This window comes from Ceratotherium simum, chromosome 29 (assembly GCF_057802395.1).
Source record: "Ceratotherium simum simum isolate JZ-2026a chromosome 29, ASM5780239v1, whole genome shotgun sequence".
NCBI classification, from domain to species: domain Eukaryota; kingdom Metazoa; phylum Chordata; class Mammalia; order Perissodactyla; family Rhinocerotidae; genus Ceratotherium; species Ceratotherium simum.
Genome location: NC_141928.1, coordinates 25,495,249 through 25,519,123, shown reverse-complemented (window position 1 = coordinate 25,519,123; position 23,875 = coordinate 25,495,249). Strand labels below are relative to the sequence as shown.

Here is a 23,875-nt window from a genome sequence, read left to right as displayed (position 1 = left end):
CCCGGTCAGGGAACCATACCACCCATCTGTCGCTTGTCATACTGTGGCGGCTGTGTGCTGCTGTGATGCTGAAAGCTATGCCACCGGTATTTCTAATACCAGCAGGGTCACCCACGGTGGACAGGTTTCAGCGGAGCTTCCAGACTAAGACAGAGTAGGAAGAAAGATCTGGCCACCCCCTTCTGAAAAAATTGGCAATGAAAACCCTATGAATAGCAGTGGAGCATTGTTTCAAATAGTGCTGGAAGGTGAGAGGATGGCGCAGACAGACTGGGCAGGGTTCTGCTCTGCTGTCCACAGGGTCCCTAGGAGTCGGAATCAACTCCGTGGCACTAACTAAAAAAACTTTAAGTACATCCCCTCAATAATGACCACAAAGTAGATATTACTCTCCCTGTCTTACAGGCGAGGAAACAATCTCGTGAGGCAAAGTAATTGACCCAAGAACGTAGAGACTATAAGTGGGGGGGCCCAGTTAAACCCCTGGGCCATCTGCCTCCATAACCATACTTTCTCCAGGAAACTGTTTTCTTCAAGTGAAATGTTTTCTTTTGAATAATTTGTCTCGAGAGATGCCAATTACTATCATCACTGTCTCTTTTACTCTATGTATATTTTCATGGACTCCAGAAAATTTAGATGGTGTGGAGACATGCCACAGCGATTATTGGTAGTTCCTTGAAGTAGAAAATATTAAGAAATATGTCAGTAATTAATATTTATTTCACCAATTTGCAAAATCCCAAATGCTCTCTAAGAAAAAAAAATACTATTCTCAGTGCAAAGTTAAATGGAAAAGCATTAGAATTAGATTTCATATTTAAGATATAATTCTCATTATCAAATAGTCTATGGACACATTCTCATGCAATGAGATATGAATTATTTAAACAGATTCATTGGTCTCTTGTCAAAGCAAATAAATAGAATGCAAGACAATAGTCTTGATACTTATATATTTGATTAATATACTTGCTAATTGCAATATTTACGGCTATATAGTAACTCCACAAAATAGAATGCTGTTACTTTATAAATGGGTGATAAGCAAATGCTATAATGGAATGAAGGACCAAAGTATGAAATGTTGAAATGTTAGCTGTTACACCCCAGTGATTAGGAACCTTCCGGATACTTTGAAGTCCTGGCCAAATTCAACTCAGATCTCTTTTTACAAGATCCTTAGCTATGTTCAGTATCTTAACTTTGTGATGTAAGAATTTCCGAGAAATGCTCACATATGGGACCAGTAAGCAAATTTAATAGCTGTATTATTTTTGCTGATTATATAAGGAAGGAATGTACGATCATTGCAAGAGTGAAATTTAAAAGTACAGGAAAACATAAAGAAAAAAACATAACTTATATATTCACCACCCAGATATAACCCACATGGGGGTATATCCTTCTATACTTTTTCCCCAATATATTTTTATAGATTAAGATATGTAACTCTTGTTCACAGGCTTCATCAGCTTGTGAGTAAAATGAAATTATATTAACGTTAGCACCCAATATACATTAACCCTTACCTCTTTTTTGATTTTTGTATATGGATTCTTTTAAATTCTCATACAAAACTTTATAATATTTATGAAATCATAGCTAATATTCTTTTACTTTGTGATTTCTGACTTTGATATCATCCTTAGAAAGAACATATCCATGTTGAACACTTACCTATGATGTTTCTTATACTTCAACACTTTTGTGTGTGTCTGTGTGAGGAAGATCAGCCCTGTGCTAACATCTGCCAATTCTCCTCTTTTTTTGCTGAGGAAGACTGGCCCTGGGCTAACATCCGTGCCCATCTTCCTCTACTTTATATGGGACGCCGCCACAGCATGGCTTGCCAAGTGGTGCGTCGGTGCGCGCCCGGGATCCGAACCTGCGAGCCCCAGGCTGCCGCAGTGGAGCACGCGCACTTACCCCTTGCGCCACTGGGCCGGCACCCTCCAACAATTTCAGTCCATCTAGAATTTATTTTCTGGGGCCAGCCCTGTGGCTTAGCAGTTAAGTGCGCATGCTCCGCTGCTGGCGGCCCGGGTTCAGATCCCGGGCACGCACCGACGCACCGCTTGTCCGGCCATGCTGAGGCCGCGTCCCACATACAGCAACTAGAAGGATCTGCCTCTATGACATACAACTATCTACTGGGGCTTTGGGGGAAAAAATAAATAAATAAATAAATAAAATTATAAAGTAGAGGAAGATGGGCACGGATGTTAGCCCAGGGCCAGTCTTCCTCAGCAAAAAAAGAGGAGGATTGGCAGATGTTAGCACAGGGCTGATCTTCCTCACACACACACACAAAAAAGATAGAATTTATTTTCCTGTAAGGTATGAGGTAGGAATAACTTGACTTTTTACTGATGGTGAGCCAGTTGTCTCAACATGATTTATTGATTAATTCATCCTTTTCCTCGCTGATTTAAATGTCTTCTTTATCACATACATATTTCTCATTTATACTTGAGTCCACCATTTGTGGATTCTTTTTATTCCATTAATCTGCCATTCCTATGCCAATACCATCCTCATTCAATTCCTCTAGCTTTTAAATATATTATAATATTTCCTAAAGCAAGAGCCATCATTATTCTTCTCTTGAAAAATGGCTTGGCTTTTTATTCCATGGAAACAGTTATTTATTTTTACTGCTTTTATTATGTGACTTGTGATAATGTGAGTTTAAAGAAATAAATCAACTATTGTATTACGCCAGACAGACTGAATTTAACAGTCCCTTCGCCTGTTGGTTGAATTGCCAGAGATTTTCTATTTTATTGGTCTGTTCAAGGTCCCAGCACAGAGTAGGCGCTCAGTACATATTGCCACATGAATCTCTTTGGAACTGTCACATTTATAAATGTTTGTATGACAGAGTCAGTGCTGTCAGAATCAAATTGCGAATACCATATCTTCAATACATAAGCTGCTTTTGAATTATTTATTCGTGAGCAGGGAACGTTGACTAGAGTTTTCTTCTAATCCAAGCTATAAAAATTGTCGCTATATTTTAAAAAACCACAATCTTTTCTTTCAAGAAGACTGAATGAAAAAAAAAATCAAAGACTGAATTGTGACCCTGTGAGATATTTATTGTCAGCCCACCGAGGTCATTTGCTGAATAGCCTGAGGGTATCAAGATTCTTGTTGCAAAGATATTACAGTGTCTCTCACTATTGAACCTTAAGCACTAATTTTAGAATTTTTGGTTATTCGTATGTGCCTACGGCCAATTTCAAATTTAAAAATATTGGACAGACGGGCAGGGAACATTAGAGTAAAGGAACTTTACGTCTTATCCTTTTTCCCATCGTGGCTCCCCTGGCTGTGTACACAGAGCTTGAGTCTTGGGTTGGCTTCTGTCTATGTGAACTAAATCAGGGAACAAAACCTCAAAACCAAACCAAGACCTCATTGGGAGTCAATGGGGAGGAAAGGAAGTGTTCCAGGGAAGGGAAAGGAGAATGGAGCAGGGAGCCTCCATAGAGTGTTTGTGAACACAAACACAACTATTGCCCTACCCTGCATTTAACCCATTTTCTATTAGAAAATTGAATTTAGCCGGATTCCAACCATCATCCGCTAGTGCAGCCAATGTCAGCTTCAGCCAGATCACAGGTGAATGAAAGATTTGGAGTAAAAAGTAAAATCATAAAAGTATAAGAAAAAATGACAGGTAAATATTTTTATAGTCTAAGGATGAAGAAGTCTTATCTAAGTATAATAACAAAGCCAGAACTATAAAAAGATTGCTAGGTACGACTTTATAAAAATTACAAATGACCAGAAAAAATGTGGAGACTTACTGATTCATCTCTCACTTCCCACTCTCCCCCACCCATCCCAGAAGCTCCTCACTGTTTACCTGGATCACCTGGGAAAGTTGCTTAACCTCAGTTACCTTGTCTGTAGATTTAAAAGTTTTGATTAATCACATTGTACACTTTAAATATATGCAATTTTACTTGTCAATTTATACCTCAATAAGGCTGGAAAAAGAAAAAGTTTGATTCGATGATCTCTCAGATCTTTTTGGCTTTAATAGTCTAAGATTTTATATTTGCTAAAATACAGGGCAAGTGCATGGTTTTTGATCATTCATTCACTCAACAGGTATTTATGATCACTAACTACAACCTTATGTGTCAGTGTCTGTGGACGAATAAAAGATAGAGCACCTGTGGGGCCAGCCTGGTGGTGTAGTCGTTAAGTTCGTGTGCTCCGCTTCAGTGGCCTGGGGTTTGCAGGTTTGGATCCTGAGCACAGACCTACACACCGCTTACGGAGTTATGCTGTGGCAGGCATCCCACATATAAAGTAGAGGAAGATGGGCACGGATGTTAGCTCAGGGCTAATCTTCCTCACCAAAAAAAAAAAAAAAAAGATACAGCACCTGACTATAATGGACTCAGGGATAAGTGAGAGAGATCATCAATATGGGACCCACTGTTGGAGAAGCTGGAAAATAGTTATCCATGTTAGGAAGTAGGTCAGTGGTGCCTGATGATTCTGTAAGTCCTATTTGAGAAAAAAATGATTCTTGAGTGATCTTAGGCAGAAGCAGGATAGCAGAGCACACCATTTGGCTTCAAATCTCGGATCTACACCTTACTGGATGTGTGACCATAGATAAGTTACTTCATATTAGCACCTACCTCTTACCCTGCATCCCCATCTCAGGAGCAGTGGTACCCATCCATTGCCTACATGCCAGGCACTGTGCCAGGTGCTGAAGACACAGCTTGGGAAGTCCCTATGCTCACTGAGCCACCGCTCCTGAGATGGAGATGCAGGAGGAGAGGCAGGTTTGCGGGAGGATGAGGAGTTCTTTTTGGATCAGTGTGTTTGGCCAGCGAGTAGGAAAGCTCGTGCATATTCTTCAGGCATTTGGGTAGTCACAGGTTCTCATGCAGTGCTACTCAAATTGTGGTCCTTGGACCAGCAGCATCAACGACGGCATCACCTGGGAGCTTGATAAAATTCAGATTCCCAGGCTCTGCCCTGGACTCACAGAATCAACCTCTCTGTGGATGGGGCCCTGGAATCGGTCTTAGCAAGCGCTCCTAGTGATCTTGGTGCCTACTGAAGTTTGAGAAGCTCTGTTCTAGTTTTGTTTTCCAAAGCTGGACGGGCCCATAGAGCAAGAAGCAGATTTTCTTTAGGAGCTCCCTCCGTCCTGCCTTTCAGGGGCCCCTGCCAAGGCTGTTTGTCCAGCTGCCAGCTCTCCATCTCTTCTTTCCTTGTCTCAGCGCTTCACTGTTGCATCCACTTGACACCTGTGAAGTTTTGACAGTTCTTAGCACCTGTAAGCCATGATACATTTTTTTTGATAGATGTTATTTGGACAATAAAGACATAAAAAAAGAAAACTCTTTAGTTTTCGCTTCTGCTGAGCTCTGCTTGTCACACAATTCTGAAACACTCAGGCAGCCGTTGGGAAACCTGTGCTTTGAGGAGTGTGTGTGATCAGTGCACACAAGTGCGTTGTATTCCAAGACCCTAACACAGCTGATCCTCAGAGACAGCACGGGGGATCCGGAGTAGATTCAAGAAGCCTTGGGAGGCAAATGTATTTGAATTGGTGGTTTCCCCTGACAGCCTCCCGTTGGAGCCAAGTGAAAAATCACCTGTGCTTTTTCGTTTTCTTAATGTCCAAACACCTTTGTGAAATGGACTTCCCTGAGACCAGGCCTACTGCCTTGTTCTGTTAGATCCTCTCTTCCCAACTGCAGTTGTTGGGGATGTTGTTGGTGATGTCACTGCTGTATCCAGAGGAGACACAGCTGGGGGCACATGTGCTTCCAGGGTTTATGGTCACGAGGCTGCTGTTGTTGGAAGTACTGACCGATGGTGGTGGTTCAGTCAGCCAGAAATGAGGGGACCCTTCTCTTGGGGGCAGGCGGCACTGTATGAAGAACGTTCCCAAGAGCAGCCACTTCCTCGCATCTCATGAAGCCCTGGCTGCAGGGCATCCCTGCTGGGGCAGAGGAAACCAGGACTGTCGGTGGCTGCCTTTCCAGAAGGGTCCACACACAAGACCAAAGTTGTCAGCATATTCATCTCCCAAAATCCAGTAAGGTTTTTACCTTCAATGGGTTGAACTAGGTTAATGTCAAACATTGCAGCACAGGAGGCACTCTGAAACTGTGACACCCCCTCCCAAGTAATTAGAAGGGAAGAAAATCGAGAATTTTCCAATTCACCTATTTACTCATTCATTCACTGGAACTGGACTGGGTGTGACGATGAGATGCAAAGGTGAATACGGGAAAGTCCTAGCCTTTGAGGAGCTACGAGTCTAAAGGGGGGACAATAGATAGAAAAAGAAATAATTTGAGGACAGTATGAAAGTGCTCTAGAGAATGTTCTCTGCTATAGGAGACAGAGCAGAATGCCACTGAACCTGCCAGCAGAAGTGGAGGAAGGCTTCTCAGGTGGCATTTTACCTGCTCTTGCTCAGGTGAAAGGAGCAGAGGCCAAGGGAACAGGATAAATAACAATAATAAACATTTCTAGAACATTAAGTATGGATCCAGAACTTTTAGTGTATGAACTCATTTAATCCTCATAACAACCCTCTGAGATGGGCACTGTTGTTGTGTCCATTTTACAGATGTGGAAACTGAGGCCCAGTGGGGCTAAGGAGCCTGTCCAAGGTCACATAGCTAGTAAATGGCAGACTGGCTTCAGGCTGTTAACCACTGTTCAACACGGTCTCGCAATATGCGAGCATGATCTCTCTGGGGAATTTTGAGTGGCTTGAGTGGAGAACAGTGGTTCTGAATTTTTTTTTCTTCTATAGCCCACTTAGGAAGAGCAACCAATTTGCCCCACCCATTCCCATTTTCCAATAGAGAAAACATCTTGATGGTAAAGCTTTGGAGAATTTAGTGGTTTGCCAGGACTGCCGTAACAAATATCATAGACTGGGTGGCTTAAACAACAGAAATTTATGTTGTCACAGTTCCAGAGACCAGAAGTCCCAGGTCAAGGTGCCAGCAGGGTTGGTTTCTTCTGAGGCCTCTCTCCTTGGCTTGTAGATGGCTGTCTTCCTCAAGTGTCTTTACATGGTATTCTTTCTGTGTGTGTCTGTGTCCTAATTTCCTCTTCTAATGACACTGATCATATTGGATTAGAGCCCCTCCTACTGACTTCATTTAACCTTAATTACCTCCTTAAAGACCCTGTTTTCAAATACAGTCACATTCTGAGATACTGGGCATTAAGACTTCAACATATGGATTTTGGGGGGAACACAATTCAGCCCATACGAGAGAGCAACCAACATAAACAAGTTTTACTGTGAGCTCTTACGCATGATTTTATGTTATTAAACAATGCCCTATACATTTTTAAGTACTTTTTCTTTTTTGGTGAGGAAGATTGGCCCTGAGCTAACATCTGTGCCAATCATCCTCAGTGTTGTATGTGGGAAGCTGCCACAGCGTGGCTTGATGAGTGGTGTGTATGTCCACGCATGGGATCCGAACCTATGAACCCCAGACCACCAAAGCAGAGTGTGCCAACTTAACCACTATGCCACGGGGCTGGCCCCCTTTTTTAGGTATTTTTTTACACTTTCCTGGGTGGTAGTTACAAACTAATTATATGTAACACATTTACAGGCAACGTGTTACCAATGACGTGTAACCATTTAAGCATATTGGCTCGAGGGGGTGGTTCCTGTCTACAATCACTTCAGCAGAACAGTTAGGAATTACTTATGTATGAACAACCTCGTGTCTTTAATTAATGGAAAGCTACAGGTCAAGTGCTATAAATATGCCTTTCTATGCACTGTAAGAGTAACCAAAGAGATCTCCACCAACAATGATTTATAATTGAAAAGCAAGAATAACACCAGTGAACACCATGGCTACCTGGACACCACACTGATGATGCGTCGCTAACAAAAGGTCCATCCAGAAGTGCAGGAATTCCAGCCATCAGAGCTTGCTCATGCGCATCCAGCAGGGGGTCCACAGTCCTGAATGGCCACTGGGCTTCTCAGTAGAATGGCGAATCAGAACCATTAGTGCACTCTAACTTACTGTTACTAAATGTTAGTCATTTTTAGTAATTCAGTTTATAGGTTTATGATAAGTAGCACTAATCCCACATAAAAATGGGTCTATGGAATTGTGTATCTTTTGCTCATAAGAACAATAGAAAGGAAACTGTAGTGAATATGATTTTGTATCTACAATATTAAAGACATATCCCACTCTCTCATTTCTGTAAATCGTATTTAATTGGCTCCAAGCCATGCATGACCTGGCTCTTAGTCATTATGAGAGTTCCCTTTCCTTTCACCCTGCTCACCCCGCTTAACGAGGTCAAACAACATTCTGACAGTGGGGACGCCAGGGAACCCAGCCCTTACTCTACGTTGCCTGGCTTCGTGGCCGTTATTTCTGTCCTTGCTGGGAGGAACTGGTCGTGTGCCCTGCTTCTGGCAGACTGGGGAGTGTGTCCTCTCAGTGGTCCATTCCCATGACCACTGACCTGCCCTAGGGGATGCTCAGCCGTGATGGCCAGGGTCCAGCCTCTGCCGACATCCAGTAGCCGCCGTCTGCCATCTAGTGTCCATGTAATGGAACCCAAATCAAAAATCCTCGCCCTCACCTTCTTTGCCTTGCTCTTCATTTTAGAAAGTTTCAACATGCCTTTCTCTTGAGCTGTTTTCATTTCCCTTCTCAAAGCAGTGATTGCTTCCACCCAACCATTGACCTGAAACACAAAAACTTTTTATTTCACTCCTCAGTGTATTGCGACACTGGCACAGGTGGCGTGCATGCTTTTAATACCATTTAGAGACCACTGCTGAGGATGGTTGGGAGTCTTCCAGAGTTTTTAAGAAGCGGCATGACAGATTAATCTTTTAAAAAGAACACTTTAAGATGGACTGGACATTAGGTGTTCTTAGGAAATTTTATAATGGAACCGTAGTTGCATAGAAAAATGTCCTTAGTTTTTAGAGATTCATGCTGAAATATTTATGGATGAAATGTCATGGCATTTGTTATTTAAATACTTTGGTGAAAAAATATATTGGAAAATATAGCAAAAATGCCTATTTAATTGTTAAATCTAGATGAGGTAACAGAGGCATTTATTATACATTTTCCTCTGTTTTTCTGTGTTTTCAAATTTTTTTAATACTAGAAAATGTAAAAATAAATCCGTCTGGTGGCACTCTGGAGGTTGGGCTGGAGGGACGTAGGGAGCTTAGTGAGGAGGTGGAGGCAGCGATGCAGGTGAACACTGATGAGGGGCGGAGCTAAAACGGCCGCACTGCGATGGAGAGGAGGCTGTGACCTGAAAGGTATCATCTAGTCTGTTTTCTTCGCTCGTTCCCACAGTCCAAAGTGCTTCGGGAAAAATGGCTGCTGCAGGGTATACCCGCTGGAACTGCCGAGGAGGAGGAAGCCAGGAGGCGGCAGTCTGAGGAGGATGAGTTCCGAGTCAAACAACTTGAAGATAACATTCAGAGGTAGGTGGTCTCCAGCCCAGGGCTCCCAGGCTGTGGCTTTACAGTGCAGTAACCACTACTCTCCTCTAGGGGGCCTTTCTCAATGCCATCGCCTTTTTGCAGAGCCTTAGAATTATCTTCCTAAACAGAGTACATTGATTATCATTTAAACTTTTCCAGATACCCAGAGTTATTATTCTGAGTACTAATTATTGTATGGGGCTTTCATACAGTACAGTGATGTCTTCATGGACCAATGAGGTGTTGTAAGCAGCTTATCCCTTCACTAAATGCCCCTTTTTAAATTCTTCTATCAGCTTTTGTCTTTTTCCTCCTTTGGGTCAGGCAACAGCTGTTATTGCTGCTGTAGTAGGTCTGTTTACAAACTTGCTACATTTGATCAATTTGAAATGGGAAAACTGTAGCCAAGCGTCTTGGAATTGAAATGAATTGTATAGAAGTGCTGAATGAGCACACCTGTGGGTTATGAGCCTGTGTGCTAAGAGTTAACTTTGTATTGTCTGCTTTCACTGCTCAGAGGGTGGGTTGCTGCCTTTGTGGTTCTCAACCAGGTTGTGAACATTTCAGTCTGGGAGATAAGTGACCTTCCTGTGACCAGTGGCTGGCCAGGTTCAGACAGGAGCAAAAATGTAGATTTCCCCTTGGGAACTGTAGCCAAGCCAGCTCCCAGGACACCTAGCCAGAGATATGACATGGGGGTGAAAGGTGCCGAGTGTAGGTGCCTTAGAACCATATCTCCCCTCCACCCATCCCACCAAATCCTGCCTGAAATCTCACCCTCGGAGCTTCATCTCTCTCACCTGAGGTTATGAGCTCTTTTAAAACACAAAGAGTAAGCGCTAACTTGCTACCGCCATTTGTACACCAGAGTAAATAGAGACTGTGAGAGTACCCAGGGACTCCAGTGGTGTCATCAAAGGGAATAGCAGACCAACTGTAAGTCCCAAAGGCCAATGTCCCTACTTTGCTTGGAACCTGATGTCCCTTAAAGAGTTCTCAGAGCAGCTTGGCTAAACTTTGCTTGTGGGAGAAACTGGCTAAGAAAAAGTTTGTATGGGATATGCGTGTGTGTGTGTGGATACATATACATACAAACACACATACATGTGTGCAAATATATACACACATCTGTGTACGCAGACACTTTTTCTTAGAATACAAAAGACGAAGGCTGAACTATTACCAACTATCATGGCATCGGAAGAAGAAAATTTTAATCCTGTAAGTACTGGCATCCAGCTTGTAAGGACAGGTTCCTCTGGGAGCCCAGAAAGAAGGAAAGGAAGTCAGGACTTCCTGTTAGAAGCCCAGAAGATAGAAATGAGAGGGGGCAGGAGGAAGTCACTCAGGCCTGAGCCTCAGGGATTCCCTCTGCTTAGCAGTGGCTCAGCTTGCTGCGTCTTAGACAAGATGAGCGAGCTAAGGATTATTGGAAATATTGACGGTAAATTGGAGAGGAAAAGGCAGCTCTGAGAAATGGTTTTATAGGAATTTTGTTTATAAGTCTCAAAGTGGCAAGTCCATGGTGCTTTGAGCTGCAGTCACAGCTGACATGATTCAGCATCTCTTTGTCTTTACTCATGTTCAAAGTTCCGGTCATTTCCCTGCCCCTTTCTTACATAATCACAACAGATGGGTCTGGCACAAAGCAGAGGCTCCCTGGCTATTTGTTGAATGAAAGAATTGGGACTGAGTGCACCGTACGTCGGGACCCCTGCCTGGCACCAAAAGCCTGGGAGATTACTCTCCAGTCCAACTTGGCAAAATCCTAGGAACCAAGTGGCCTGGGCACAGTCTATTCACAGCAAGAACCGCAGGTCAGGTTCAAAGTGGGCCAGTGTTGTGCTACCGAGGAGTTCCAAGAATTCCAGGATGAGAATACCCCTAACGTGAAGGGAGACAGTATACACCGATGGGCAGAAAATTTTATTTAAAATCGTTTCTTTAAAAACAGGATATCTTTTCTCATTGAGCCTGACATGTGCATTCATTTCATCTAATAGGTGTTATTATAGATGGGAGGCAGAAAGGATTTGGAAAATAGGCTAAAATTAGTTATATGACCTTTTCTGTTTTTCTTCAATGGCATTGGGAAATGTGGTCTTCCAATCAGATTGGCAGCTTCACTCTGGCTTGAACACAAATACATTGTTGTTCTGGCCCGTGGGTGGTAACTCTAACCTGTGGGATGAACCATTCCACGTGGAGGGAAAGTCTTATGTCGAGATTCACTTTTGGCTAAAATGACCATCGGAGTGAGGTGTGAGAGTTAGGGGCTGGTTTATTATTCGAGTGGGAGTGATCATACTCAGAAAAATAAAGAAAATCTCTTTTTACCTCTTGAGTCAACAGAATGAAGAGCCTACTCATGTATACAGGCAATCTCTTGGAGCCTGTTTAAGAGATAGATATCCAAGCCAGAAGGAAAGAGATCATAACAGCCTAGGGTTGGGGGTGGGGGTGCCTAGGCCTGGATTCAGGGGACATTTCTTTCTGCCACAGTCATGGCTTTGCTGGGCATTGGCCATTTGCTGGGAGATGAGCTGTGTTCTCTGGATCTGCTTTTCTGTAGGAGCAGGGCTGCCGATGGGCATCGTTTACTCCTCAGGGCCTCCTAGGGAAATGTTTCTTCCTACCCTGCCAGTCAGTGTCCGCTTCCCCTCATCTTACTCGCATCTTCTCTACTACAGCGGCATCTTTAAGCTCCAGTCCCAAGGAAAGAAAAGATCTGTCCTCCCTCCTCCCTTAGAGGATACTCAGTCATCTAAGCCACTTTCCTGGAGTCAAGCATCGTTTAGTTCTCCTTCATAGTCATAGTCGTTGGAACAGCTCTAAAGGCTTATTGTAAACATAAGCGTCCTACAGTGTTACAAGGTCTGTGTGGATTGACTGCCCTGGCTCTGCTAATTTCAGTTAAGTGACTCAAAGCTGTAGGTTAGATAAGTTGCTCTTATTTTCCCTGCACTAATGAGCTAACCATGATGATTTCTTTTTATGGCAAAGGCAGAGGGGCAAGGGGGCTGAGCAGAAACAAGACATAGGCTCAGAACTGCCCCTGAGCCACCAGCCAAAGCAAGTCAGTGGCCACGCCCAAAGCCAAAGGGAGGAAACAGACAGTCAACCTTTAGTGGAAGAAACTTGAGAGTTATGTGGCAAAGGACACAGATTCAGGAAAGGGTGAACACGGGGGCTAATACTTCAGTTTTCCAGAAGCATGATTGTGCAATTGAAAACTGCAAGCATTAGGGGAAACTGACCAGCATTAGGGAAAGTACAGAAAGGCAAATGAATGAGAAAGAAGACAAACCAAAACAACTCAAGGATTCAGAGGGAAAGGAAGAAGAGAATACGAGAAAATAGGGGTGGCTTCGAGATCAAATTCAGAATCTGATCTTTGTATAATAGGAATCCCAGAAACTGTCTACAGATCAGATGCAGCAGAACCACTAAAGACAGGAATTCTAAAGGTAACTTTCTTTGTTTGAAACAAAGCATTAGTCTGCAGATCTTTAGATTTGGGTCCACTAGTCTAAGTCACTCCCCAGCAATAAATTAGATTCTTTTAAAGAGATATATGAGCTGTTTTCAAACTATAAAGTGTGTTACTACAGTTGTGCCCTGAAGGTATTTTAGTCCTTGTTGACAAACCAAGAGCAGCTTGAAGAATCTGAAGGAGCAATAGACAATAGTAATCAAAGAACAGGGAGAATGCCTACAAGGAAAGAGTAAGGGAAATTTGGGGCATTTAGTTTAGGAAAAGAAAAGATACTAGCAACCTAACTCAGAACTTCAAGTGTGTATAGGATTTAGGCCACATCTTAATTCTTTATGTCTGGGCCATTCCGAATATGATAAAGACTTCAAATAAAGCATGAGAATTTGCATTTAGACGCATGTCTCTTTCCCTAGATATCTTCAAGAAAAAAGAACGCAGCCATCTTTCTAATGCTGATTCTAAAATTCTTTAAGTGCCAGTAGCCATACAGGAATTTCCAGGTTTACGGGCGTGTTTTCTACCAAAATGTTATTTGTCAGTTGGTGGTGGTTTGGAACTGAGAATGTTGTCTCTCTTCCAAAACTGTTATATGTGGTGCTTAGATTTTGAGGGCAACCCACAAGAAGGAAAGGAAGGAAGGGAGGGAGGGAGAGAGGGAGGGAGGAAGAAAAAATGTAACTAGATTATTAAAATCCTGGGCATTAGAATCACCTGGGAAACTTTTTAAAAATACAGATTCCTGGGCCTCTTTCCAGGAAATTTGGATTCAGTGACCCAGGTAAGGAACCCTGGAATTTAAATTTATGTGGGTATTTATTTATTTATTTTTGTGAGGAAGATTAGCCCTGAGCTAACATCTATTGCAAATCCTCATTTTGCTGAGGAAAATTGGCCCTTGGCTAACATCTGTGCCCATCTTCCTCTGCTTTATATGGGACGCCGCCACAGTATGGCAGTGCGTAGGTGTGTGCCTGGGATCCGAGCCTGCAAACCCCGGGCCGCCAAAGCAGAGCGCGCAAACTTAACCACTACACCACCAGGTGGCCCCTGGAATTCCTATTTTTTGAAGAATGCTCTAGATAATTCTTTTGCATGGTCAGGTTCAAGAATGATTGCTGTAAATGGTAAAAACAATAAACCATAAAATGAAATCTCGTTTTGATACCTAGAAACCCCAAGGGAAGTGAGGAAATAAATAGTGTTTATAAGAAAATCGATTTCACACAAATGGATAAAGGAGGACAACCCTGACCGTTGATTTCAGACTGATTCTAAGTCTGAGAGCTTTGACTTAAGGAAATTTGAAACCTGCTTTGGGGACTCCTGTAAGTGGGGATAGAGCTGTGTATCTGGCATAGAGCTAAGGTTTTGCCACCACAGGCCTCAGAGTGGAGCCAAGCTTTCACTTGACCTTGATTAGAAGCAGCCTTGGTTTACCAGACTGAAAACGATACAGGTCAGGAAAGCTGGCTACTTTTCCAAAGGCCAGAAAATTCTACTATTTTTCAAAGATTTCTGGCTGAAATTAAGAACACTGTAGCCTTGAAGTGATGCCATCAAGGTGGTGGGGAAGGAAGAAGAGAACTGGTCACTACAACAGATAGATTGTCCTTCTTTTGCACAACTTTTTCCTGGGTGACGTCAGGATGGCCAAGTCTATTGGTTATATTCTTGGCTCACTAGAAACGGGAATATTCTTGCCTCACTAAACAAGGTCAGAATTGTGGAAAGCAAAATTTCTACACCGGTTTCTATTTTTAATTTTCTTGTTTTTTAAATTTCGAATGTCACATCTTCTGTAAGCTTTATTTCCCTTTGGAGTGCCATATTGAAAAAGCCCAAAGGATTGTTCCTAGCCTGGGCCCATTGTCAACCGTTGTCCATGCCTTCACTGTATGTGATGGGTCCCTGGGGGCCACATGTAGGCCTCACGTTGATGCTCTTGGAGATTTTAGACAGCTAGATTTTAGACATTAGCCCTCTCTACTTCATGTCTGCTCCAACCAACAAATCTTGTCATTTGCCTTGTGATTTTCCCACTTAAGATTCTCTTTCTAATTTCATCAGGTTTTATTCAAGTGTTTGAAATATATAGTGTTCTTAACTTTCTTGATTAGTGAGAAATATGGGAAAACTTTATCCCCCTGACCCCTTGGAATTACCCCAATGAAGATGAGAAATCTCAGGGAGTAGTAAACGAAAATGGAACAAGCTGTCACAAAGCCAGGGTATTGATTCTAGGTCTGGTGATAATTTGCTGTGTGACTTTGTGCAAGTCTCTCAGTCTCTCTGGTCTCCATTTCCTCATCTCTTCAATGAGAGGTCTCTCAAGATCTTCCAGCTCTGGTATCCTGAGATTCTTTAATTTGGGCAGTTGGCTAGAGATCCCTTTTCCGAGCAAATATACCTGTGCAGAGAAATGTCACTGTTGTGGAAGGAAGTGGTTTTGGAGACAGGCCAGAATTGGGGAAAGAAGTTAAGTTCTCAGGAAACAAAAGCTCCGTGTGTGAGTAACTGACTCATCCCAGAGGTGACTGATTCATCTGAACAGCTGTCACTTCTAAAATATGTCACATCAGATATTCATTGAATAAAATATTGAAGTCCTGGTTGCTCACCCAGAGAAAATTCAAGATGCAAGTGGACTGCTTCATTTCTGCTGCTGACTTAAGATTCTCAGAGTGCCTCGGGTGGCCTCTGATGGATCCCAGAATTCACTTAATTTCCACATTCTTAAGAGACTGAAAGCAGAAGACTGGAGCCATCAGGCATCAACATGTGTGTGTTATGGGATTTTTGGCAACCAAGAAGATGACAGGCATCCACAAATAACTGTTCTAGAAAAGGCAACCACAGAAATGTTCATTGGAATCACAAAGGACACTTACTGGGGATTTGTTGTGCTCCTCCTACTTGCTGTTTTTAACTCTGTGATGCTCTGTTCTTTTGTGGGGTGTGGGGCACTCCACATCCGGGCATTCCACATCTGGCCTCGCCCAGCCTCGCCCCGCCCCCCACAGCCACATTCCGCCACTCAGCCCTGTTCTGTTTCCCATTCAGTTTCGTTTCACCAAAATAAAATGATATATACTATCAACTGTATAGTGATATAGCGGTATCACTTCATCATCTAATATACACTGGTCTCTTACTCTGTTCTGGGTACTGACCTAGCCTTATGGCCTCCATTTGATTCATTAATCTTCTCATTTCATCCTCATAACATTCCCATGAAGTAGCGATGATGACAATGATGCCCATCATACAGTTGGGAGAACTGAGGCTTAGGAGGTAAAGTCACTTGCTGCCTCAAATGACCCCATGAATAAGTAAAAAGAGCAAGTATTTGAACTCGGCTCTGCCTAACTCCAGAGCATGTTCTCAAAAATCTCAACAGAAGTTGTTATTTTAGGCTAAAAATTTTTGAACCTGTGATAGTCAGTGAAATCACACTCAAGTTCACCTCATGGAGTAGGTGGATGGACAGGTAACATGCTCCTCCCTCCTTAACCCCCGCAAATGCCTCTTCAGGAAGCAGTGTAGCAAATGTGCCCACCCCACAGGGGCTGGGCTTGTATGCCTTGTGAGTGGTCATCCTGACTGTGAGGCTGCCCCCTTCAGGTTCTTTCAGGAAGCACAGGTTCCATTTTGGGCTTGGTTCCTTTGTCTCTTTCCGAAGCCCTTTGCTTCTGAGTGCGCTTTCTTGGCTGTATCCAGCCGAAGTGTCTGCTGGAAACAGTATGTGGTTGTGTAAAGGGTTCCCAGCACAGCATACTGATTAGGAACCTGGACCTTAGGGTCTGACTGACCCGGATTTGAGCCCTGGTTCTGCATTTATGAGTTGTTTGATCTTGGACAAGCCATGTCACCTCTCTGGACTTGAGTTTCCTCTCCCGCACACTGGGGATAACAACGCCCACCTTGAAGAGTTGTCGTAATGTGCAGAGACCATGTGCATTTGTGAAGTGCCAAGCACAGTAGGCTGTCAGTAAGTAACAGTAGTGCTGTTGTTATTGTTTTCTCCTCCATCCTTCTAGAGCAGTGTTTCTCAGAAGCAGCACTATTGACATTTTGGGCTGGATAATTCTTTGTGGTGGGGGTTGTCCTGTGCATTGCAGGATATTTAGCAGAATCCCTGGTCTCTATCCAGTAGATGCCAGCAGCACCACCACCACCCACAGTCTGACAATCAAAAATATCTCCAAGCATTGCTAAATGTCCCCTGGGGGGCAAAATAGCCCCCAGTTGAGAACCACTGCTCCAAAGCCTGGAGTTGCAGGTTTTGATACTGGGATGAAAATCAGCCCATCAAATAGCCACAGAATACAGAATCCTAAAAAGATTTATGAAGATTACATTAATGATTCTTGGTGCAGAATGACCTAAGTGTTTCAGTTGCTTGAAAATATAAGGCTTCTCTCAATCACTGAGCCATAAAAGTCAATTCTGAGTTAAAAAGAAATGGTTGCCTTTTTTTTTGTTTTTTGACATCCAGTGCTGCACTGATTTTGCAAAGGTAGTGATTTTATGACAGCTCATAAAACCATAGAATCTTAGAGTATGCGTGACTGAGGTGTCGTCGGGATCAACTCCTATCTGAGGCTTGAATTTGCAATGAACCCAGTGAGTGGGAGTCAATAGACAGACTCTCCTCAAAGGCTGAAGGTGACAGGAAACTCAGTTCCTTGCAAAGTAACACCCAAGTCCACGCTGGAACAAGTCTCATTATTACCAAGGATCTTCTCCTGGGATGAAGGTTACGTTCCCTGCAATTTCCACTGGCTCTCTGGTCTCTACCCTGCCCCCCTGGGACCTGCAGAAAAGTCCCTCTTCACAGACTCTGAAATCTAGATGCGCGTGGTTTGTGGTCAGCTTTGGAAGCTGGGCCAAGTAAGGGAGGAGTCACTCTTCAGTGGCACTCATCCATGTCAACAGTGCTCGTGTGTTTCTTGGTGGCAGCCGCGGAATAGCCTACGGCCAGATGGATCCCCAGCATCTTGCCTTACTCGGGTTTTGTAGGCTCCATTATAAGCGCCTCCTGATTGGTTAGGTAAATTGGGTTTAAAGTGTCCACACCTAGGAAAATAGTGGGAGAATTTCATCAGTACACTGAGACCACCAAAGAGCCACATTTGGGGAATGCTTACATTTTCCAGCCCTTAGAACCATTGCCGTAACTGAAGGAATTATAGTCAACTTTCAAAGTCAACTTTCTTGACAGCTGGTCCCAGGCTTTCTGGCCTATGATTGCCATGCCTCAAGTTTCCCCTCGACAAGAAGCTTTGAAAATAGTATTTTTCTGCCCCAGTAGCTTGTAATGTGGTCGCTCCTAACCCCTCTATATTCTTGATGGAACAAAAACAGCAAGTGTCCTGTTGATATTTTCTTCCACACTTTTCGCCAATTGTGCACTAATTGGTGCATTCTGAACACAGTGGATGGTCTCTTGGTCCTTTCCCGGGAGGACAGTCTACGATCTTACAACATGGAGGCCTTATAGTCGAGTCTGGTGGCCGTGGTCCGGTGGCCATGGGGACCAGGCAGGCTGTGACGGGGAGCAGAGATGCTTAGGCAGGCTGACTTGACACCTCCATCACCAGGGCCTGGAGCCAATTCGATCTCCTGGGCACAACCCAACTTTGTATCCCCCTCTTTCCACTGCTTAGGCCCAGGAGAAGCATTCTGTGGGACCTGAGGCTGCCTGAGACTTGTCTCTGTAGGCCTTGCCTCTACCGGCCTTTCCAGTTTCTCCTTCCCACAGGTGCAAGCCTCGAGCTCTCCAATGCAGTAAATGGGAGATAAGATGCACAAACCATCTCCCCTTCTAGAATTCCAGTTCCCTAGGAAACTCATACAAGGATGCTAGAAGAAGCACCTCTCTTCTTTCTCCCACCCTAAAAGCAACTTCTGCCATCAAGGATTCTTTGGATCCCTCACCCAAAGTGTAAACCTTAACAGTGGGAATTTCAGGCTAGGTGAGAGGGAAAGGGGACCCAATAATAGATGAGTTAGGTTTGGGATTGCCTACATCCTCGTTCCCATCTCTTTTTTGAGATACTATTTTTAGCACCTTTGGAGCATATGTGCAATTATATTTGCAAAATGAAGAATTAAGATTTATTGTGCTCACGGAGTCTAAGTCAGGAATTTGAACAGAGAACAGCGAGGATGACTTGTCTTTGTTCCACAGTGTGTGGGGCCTCAACTGGGAAGATGCAAATGGCTGGAGGTGACTCAAGGGGCTGGGCGCTGGAATCGCCTGGAGACTTCTTTACTCCCATGTCCAGGGCCTGACATGAGAGACTAGGAGTGACTCAAAGACTGGGCCTAATGTCCGGGGCCGCTCCATATAGTCCCTCCACGGGCATGGCCTTCTTGCTGCGTGGCAGCTGGGTTCTGAGAAGGAGCACCCCAAGGGGGCATGTCTGGAAAGCAAGCATTGCAAGAGGCCCAGGTGGAAGCCGCAAGACTTTTTCCATCCTTGCCCCTCGGAAGTCTCGTAGCATCACTTCTGCTGTGTCTTATTGGTTTCAACTGAGCCACTAAAGCCAACTCAGAGTCAAGGAGAGGGAAATTAGACTCCACCTCTTCCTGGGAGTGGCAGGGTCACATTGCAGAAGACCACGTGGGATGGGAGATATTTTTGCTGCCAGATTTGGAAAATACCGCCTTGAGTCTGTGTTGTTTGGCGCATATTTGAAGTCTAGTCTTTATAATTATATATTTTTGTTTGAATATTCCTTTTATTATTATGTCGTGTTCCTCTTTATTTTTATTAACCTTAAAGTCTTTTTTGATGCAGCTAAAAAAACAGGATTAAGGAATAGAGGCCTAAGTGTGACTTACCTAGAGCCGCGCGTGGAGTGATAAGACCACTGTGCTTCCTGCTGACTGAAAGCATCTCACGCCTCACTGCCTAGCCTTTCCATCTCCTTTCAAATAGAATCTCTGTTGGAATAATACCCACTCCAGGGATTCTGGAGTCTTGTGTGTGTTCCTCCCTTATAGAAAGGCAAAGGAAAAAAGTGCATAATGTCTGAATGCTGCCAGTGCTTAGAGAATATCTGTGAGGGTTCAGGGACACTTCTGTCAGCATAGACTGTTGCCCCAATCTGGGTGCCTGGAGAAAGGCTTTTAAGCACTGCCATGCTATGTGGCATGAGTGTTGGTACCCTAGCCAGATTCTGGCTGGAAGGACCAGACATCTCTAAACACCAGTGGCATTCAGGGGCACGGCTGGGCCACATGGTTCCTTTGTGCAAGTTAGAAAATGTGGCTCCACATGAGGCCACCACTTGGAAAGAGCACTGGCTGGACTCCAGTCCCCTTTGCTCCCTCGGCCGGCATCCTTGGGCGGAAATAAGCTGCATGAGCGTGTGCAGTGGCCCTGCTCCCTTCTTGGTCTCCGCTGGCCTCCTTCTTCTTGGTCGTTCAGGTATTCCCAATTTCTTCCCATTCTTGAATAATCTCAAGTAAGGCTGGAGGAGATGAAGATGACGCTTTTTTACAGGCCACTTGGGAACACCGACAAATAATTCATCAACTATAAAGCAGTGGGAATGCTCCTATCATGGAAGTTCAGAAAGGGTCTATGGGAGCATATACCTGGGATGGATACTGAGCAGCCAGGGAGTGCAGGTAAGACTTCCTGGAGAAGGTGAAGTTGGAGGAAAATGTGTTTTTCAGCTGTTAGGCAAATGTTTTTCTCTTTTCTTATTACATTACATTTCATTATGTTACATTATATTACATTACATTACATTACGTTCTGTTTGTTCCTGACTAGGATGTAAATTCCATGAGAGCAAGAACTTTATTGATTATTCTCTGTATTAGTTTCCTGAGGCTGCTGTAACAAATGACCACAAACTTGGTGGCTTCAAACAACAGAAATTTATTCTTTCACAGTTCTGGAGGCAAAGAGTCCACAATCAAGGTGTCAGCAGGGCTGTGCTCCCTCCAAAGGCTCTAGGGGAGGATCCTTCCCTGCTCCTCCAGCTCCCGGTGGCTCCAGGGGTTCCTTGGCTGTGGCTGCATCACTCCAATCTCTGCCTCCATCTTCCTATGGCTTCTGCTCCTCTCCCTGTGTCTTCTCTTCTGTTATAAGGACACTTGCCATTGGATTTAGGGCCCATCCAGATAATCCCAGATAATCTCATCTTGAAATCCTTAAATTAAGTACATCTGCAAAGACCCTTTTTTCCAAATAAGGTCACCTTCATAGGTTCCAAGGGTTAGGATAGGCACATATCTTTTGGGGGGGGGTCACGATTCACACTATACCCACCATATGTATCCCGAATGCCTAGAATACTGCCTGGTTCCCAGTAGGTTGCTCAAAAAATATTTTTTTAATTCAATTGATCTGCATCAGCCTTAGATCCATAAGATTGTCATGAGGTTCAAACCAACGTTTACATCTAGAGACAGTGCAGGGCCATGGTTACGGGCATACGCATCAGCTTTAGACCTGCTGGTTCAAGTTCAGGGTCTCCACTTGCTGCCTGTGTATCTTAGGCAAGTTCCTTTAGCCTCTCTCTACTTCAGTTTCTTCTATAAAAAGAAGATAATACTACTGAGACAAACTTTATTGGGTAGTGGTGACAAATTAATATATGCAAGTGCTTAGAAAGTGCTTAGAACTGTCTAGGACTTGGTGCCCAGTAGGTTTTAGTTTTTATTATAAAAGTGAAAGAGTGATGTGACAATGTACAATATATGAATAACTCAAACTTTCTCTCATCTTTCAGAAACAGCTGAGAGGGTTGCCTTAAGCTTAGCATGCTGCTTCAGAAGTCAGCTGCAGGTGGACATAGGAGTCCAGTAGTGGCTTGGAAGCATCAGTCCTCACCACGGGGAGGTCCAGGGCAGAGGAGGGAAGGGAGGCTGGGAGCACAGTGCTGAAAGTGGAGTGGCTGCTGCTTTACCAGGGCAAGAAGTGGCTTCTGTCCCCAGGGCAGCTGCCCGCCTCTCAGGTTCCCTCCTACTCTGTGATCAGCTCATGTCTGTTACCTTGAGGCCCTCAGCAGGAATTCTGGGGCCTCCCCAGGGACTGTCAGCTTAAGTAGAGGATGAAAAAGAACAACTCCAAGGGCAGATGAAGTAGGACAATGTGATAGATGGATTTAAGAAGAATCTAGACCAGTAGACCAGGTTGCATAGGGTGAGAGGCTGGAGTTATCTCAGCAGGTTATTTAAAAAAAAAAAAAAAGTAACTTTGTGCTTTCCAGTTGCTTATTTAAAAAAATCATCTAGGTTGTCTGAATGATGCCCTGCTCAGGTCCTTAGGGGACTTGCTTTGTTACAGAAAAATGGCTAAATCCAGTGCTATTCAAAGTGTGGTCCATGGACTGCTTCCAGTCAGGCAACTGTTTATCACTAAGGTAAGAACAGAAAATGCCAGTAAGGTGTTTGAACTTTAATAGCAACTTGACATCACCATCACAACCAAGTGAGTGGTCAGTGGACCTGTCTCCCTGAATAGACCAGTTTGGGGTTGTCACATTCCCGTGGTGAGTTGCATGTGTCGTGAGCCGAGGGCTAGTATTGGTCTGTGATGGGTTGGGATAAAACCCTAGTCCTTGACCGCAAAGAAGCTCTGTTGCAAATCAGATGGGGAGAGATGAATATGTGCCCCAAGACCACATGTTTTGCCTAAATGTGTAAATATTGTCATTATCGTCTTTTTATACCATTTGTCTTTAGATTTAGAAAAGAACTTGTAGAGTCTTTAGAATAAACCCCTCCCCACACTTCTCATGCCAAAGGTGAAGAACCTGAGGCCAGGACAGACCACGGGACTCTCAGAATGACCCAGCCAGCCAGGGGTCTTCCTGGAACTAAACCTAGGAACTGAACCCACAAATTCCAAATTAATGCCCCAGAATGATATGGTTTTCTTGGGAGCAGCTGTTTCATGAACACAACTCGGGCCTTCCACACTGGATAATCTGCTGGTGCTAGGTCTGCTCTGTTAAGCAAAGGATGGGAATCTAAGACACTGACGTTTTAACATTAGCCACACAGATGTCTTGGTTTGTGATCTTGAGAAAATCAGTTAATGTCCCAGCTGACTCTGTAAATAGGAACAAGAATAAAATTTGCTCTCCCTGGGGGCACCCTAAGAATTTTGTCAGGCTACAAGAAGAGGCCCAGAGAGGTGATTTGTTCTGGGAAAACAGAAGTTAAAACTTGGCTCTTCATTCTGTATGACTCTCCATGGTTAAAAAAATCATCCGAGAGCTGGAAGAGACCCTTGGCGATTGACTTGTTAAGCCCTCTGCCTTCAGAGAGGACTACACTCACACCATTTCGGGGTGATGCACATTTCTCCTATTTTTAAAGATGGGAGGGAAGATTGTACAATTGAGTGGCTTTCCCTGTGGCCAGCACTGTCATGGCCATGACAATATTGATGGCATCAGGCAGGGAGGAAGCATGGCTTCCTCAGGGCACAGTCCCTACTGGGGGAGCGTCCAAAGGGACATCCTCGTATTCTAAAGATGGAGGCACTTAGGTTCCAATGTGTCCTGTGTCCAGCAGAGTCAGAGGCAGCGCTGATAAAGAACGTTATGCAGATGCTCCTTGGGCTTCTCTTTAGATGGTGCAATCTCACTGCCTTTCAAACATCCTAACTGGAATTTTCCCCAGCCCTCTTTTCTTCACTTAGTAATCAGCCCCAAGTTCTTTTTGCCACTCCTTAGATGTGACTCCCATGCTACATACAGAATTGTAGTAACAGGAAGTGTGGATTTTCCGCAAGGTTTAAATATTTGCCACTCACCGTTTTAGCAGAGAGTACCGAGGCCACCCTGGCATCCTTGGTGGGAGGTGGATGGTATAGGGTCAAGAACAAGCATTCTCACTGGACTCGATCT

General features: G+C 44.0%; 1 protein-coding gene across 5 annotated transcripts in view; it reads left to right on the top strand.

Moving 5' to 3' along the window:
• The window catches only part of PALM2AKAP2 (PALM2 and AKAP2 fusion), a 327,255-nt gene that overhangs the window by 69,255 nt on the left and 234,125 nt on the right, over window positions 1–23,875 (top strand). For all 5 annotated transcript variants that reach the window (XM_087419325.1, XM_087419323.1, XM_087419326.1 and 2 more), the window contains exon 3: window positions 9,372–9,502. In XM_087419325.1, the coding sequence (XP_087275451.1) occupies window positions 9,372–9,502 (131 nt within the window). The remainder of the gene's footprint in view (window positions 1–9,371; window positions 9,503–23,875) is intronic.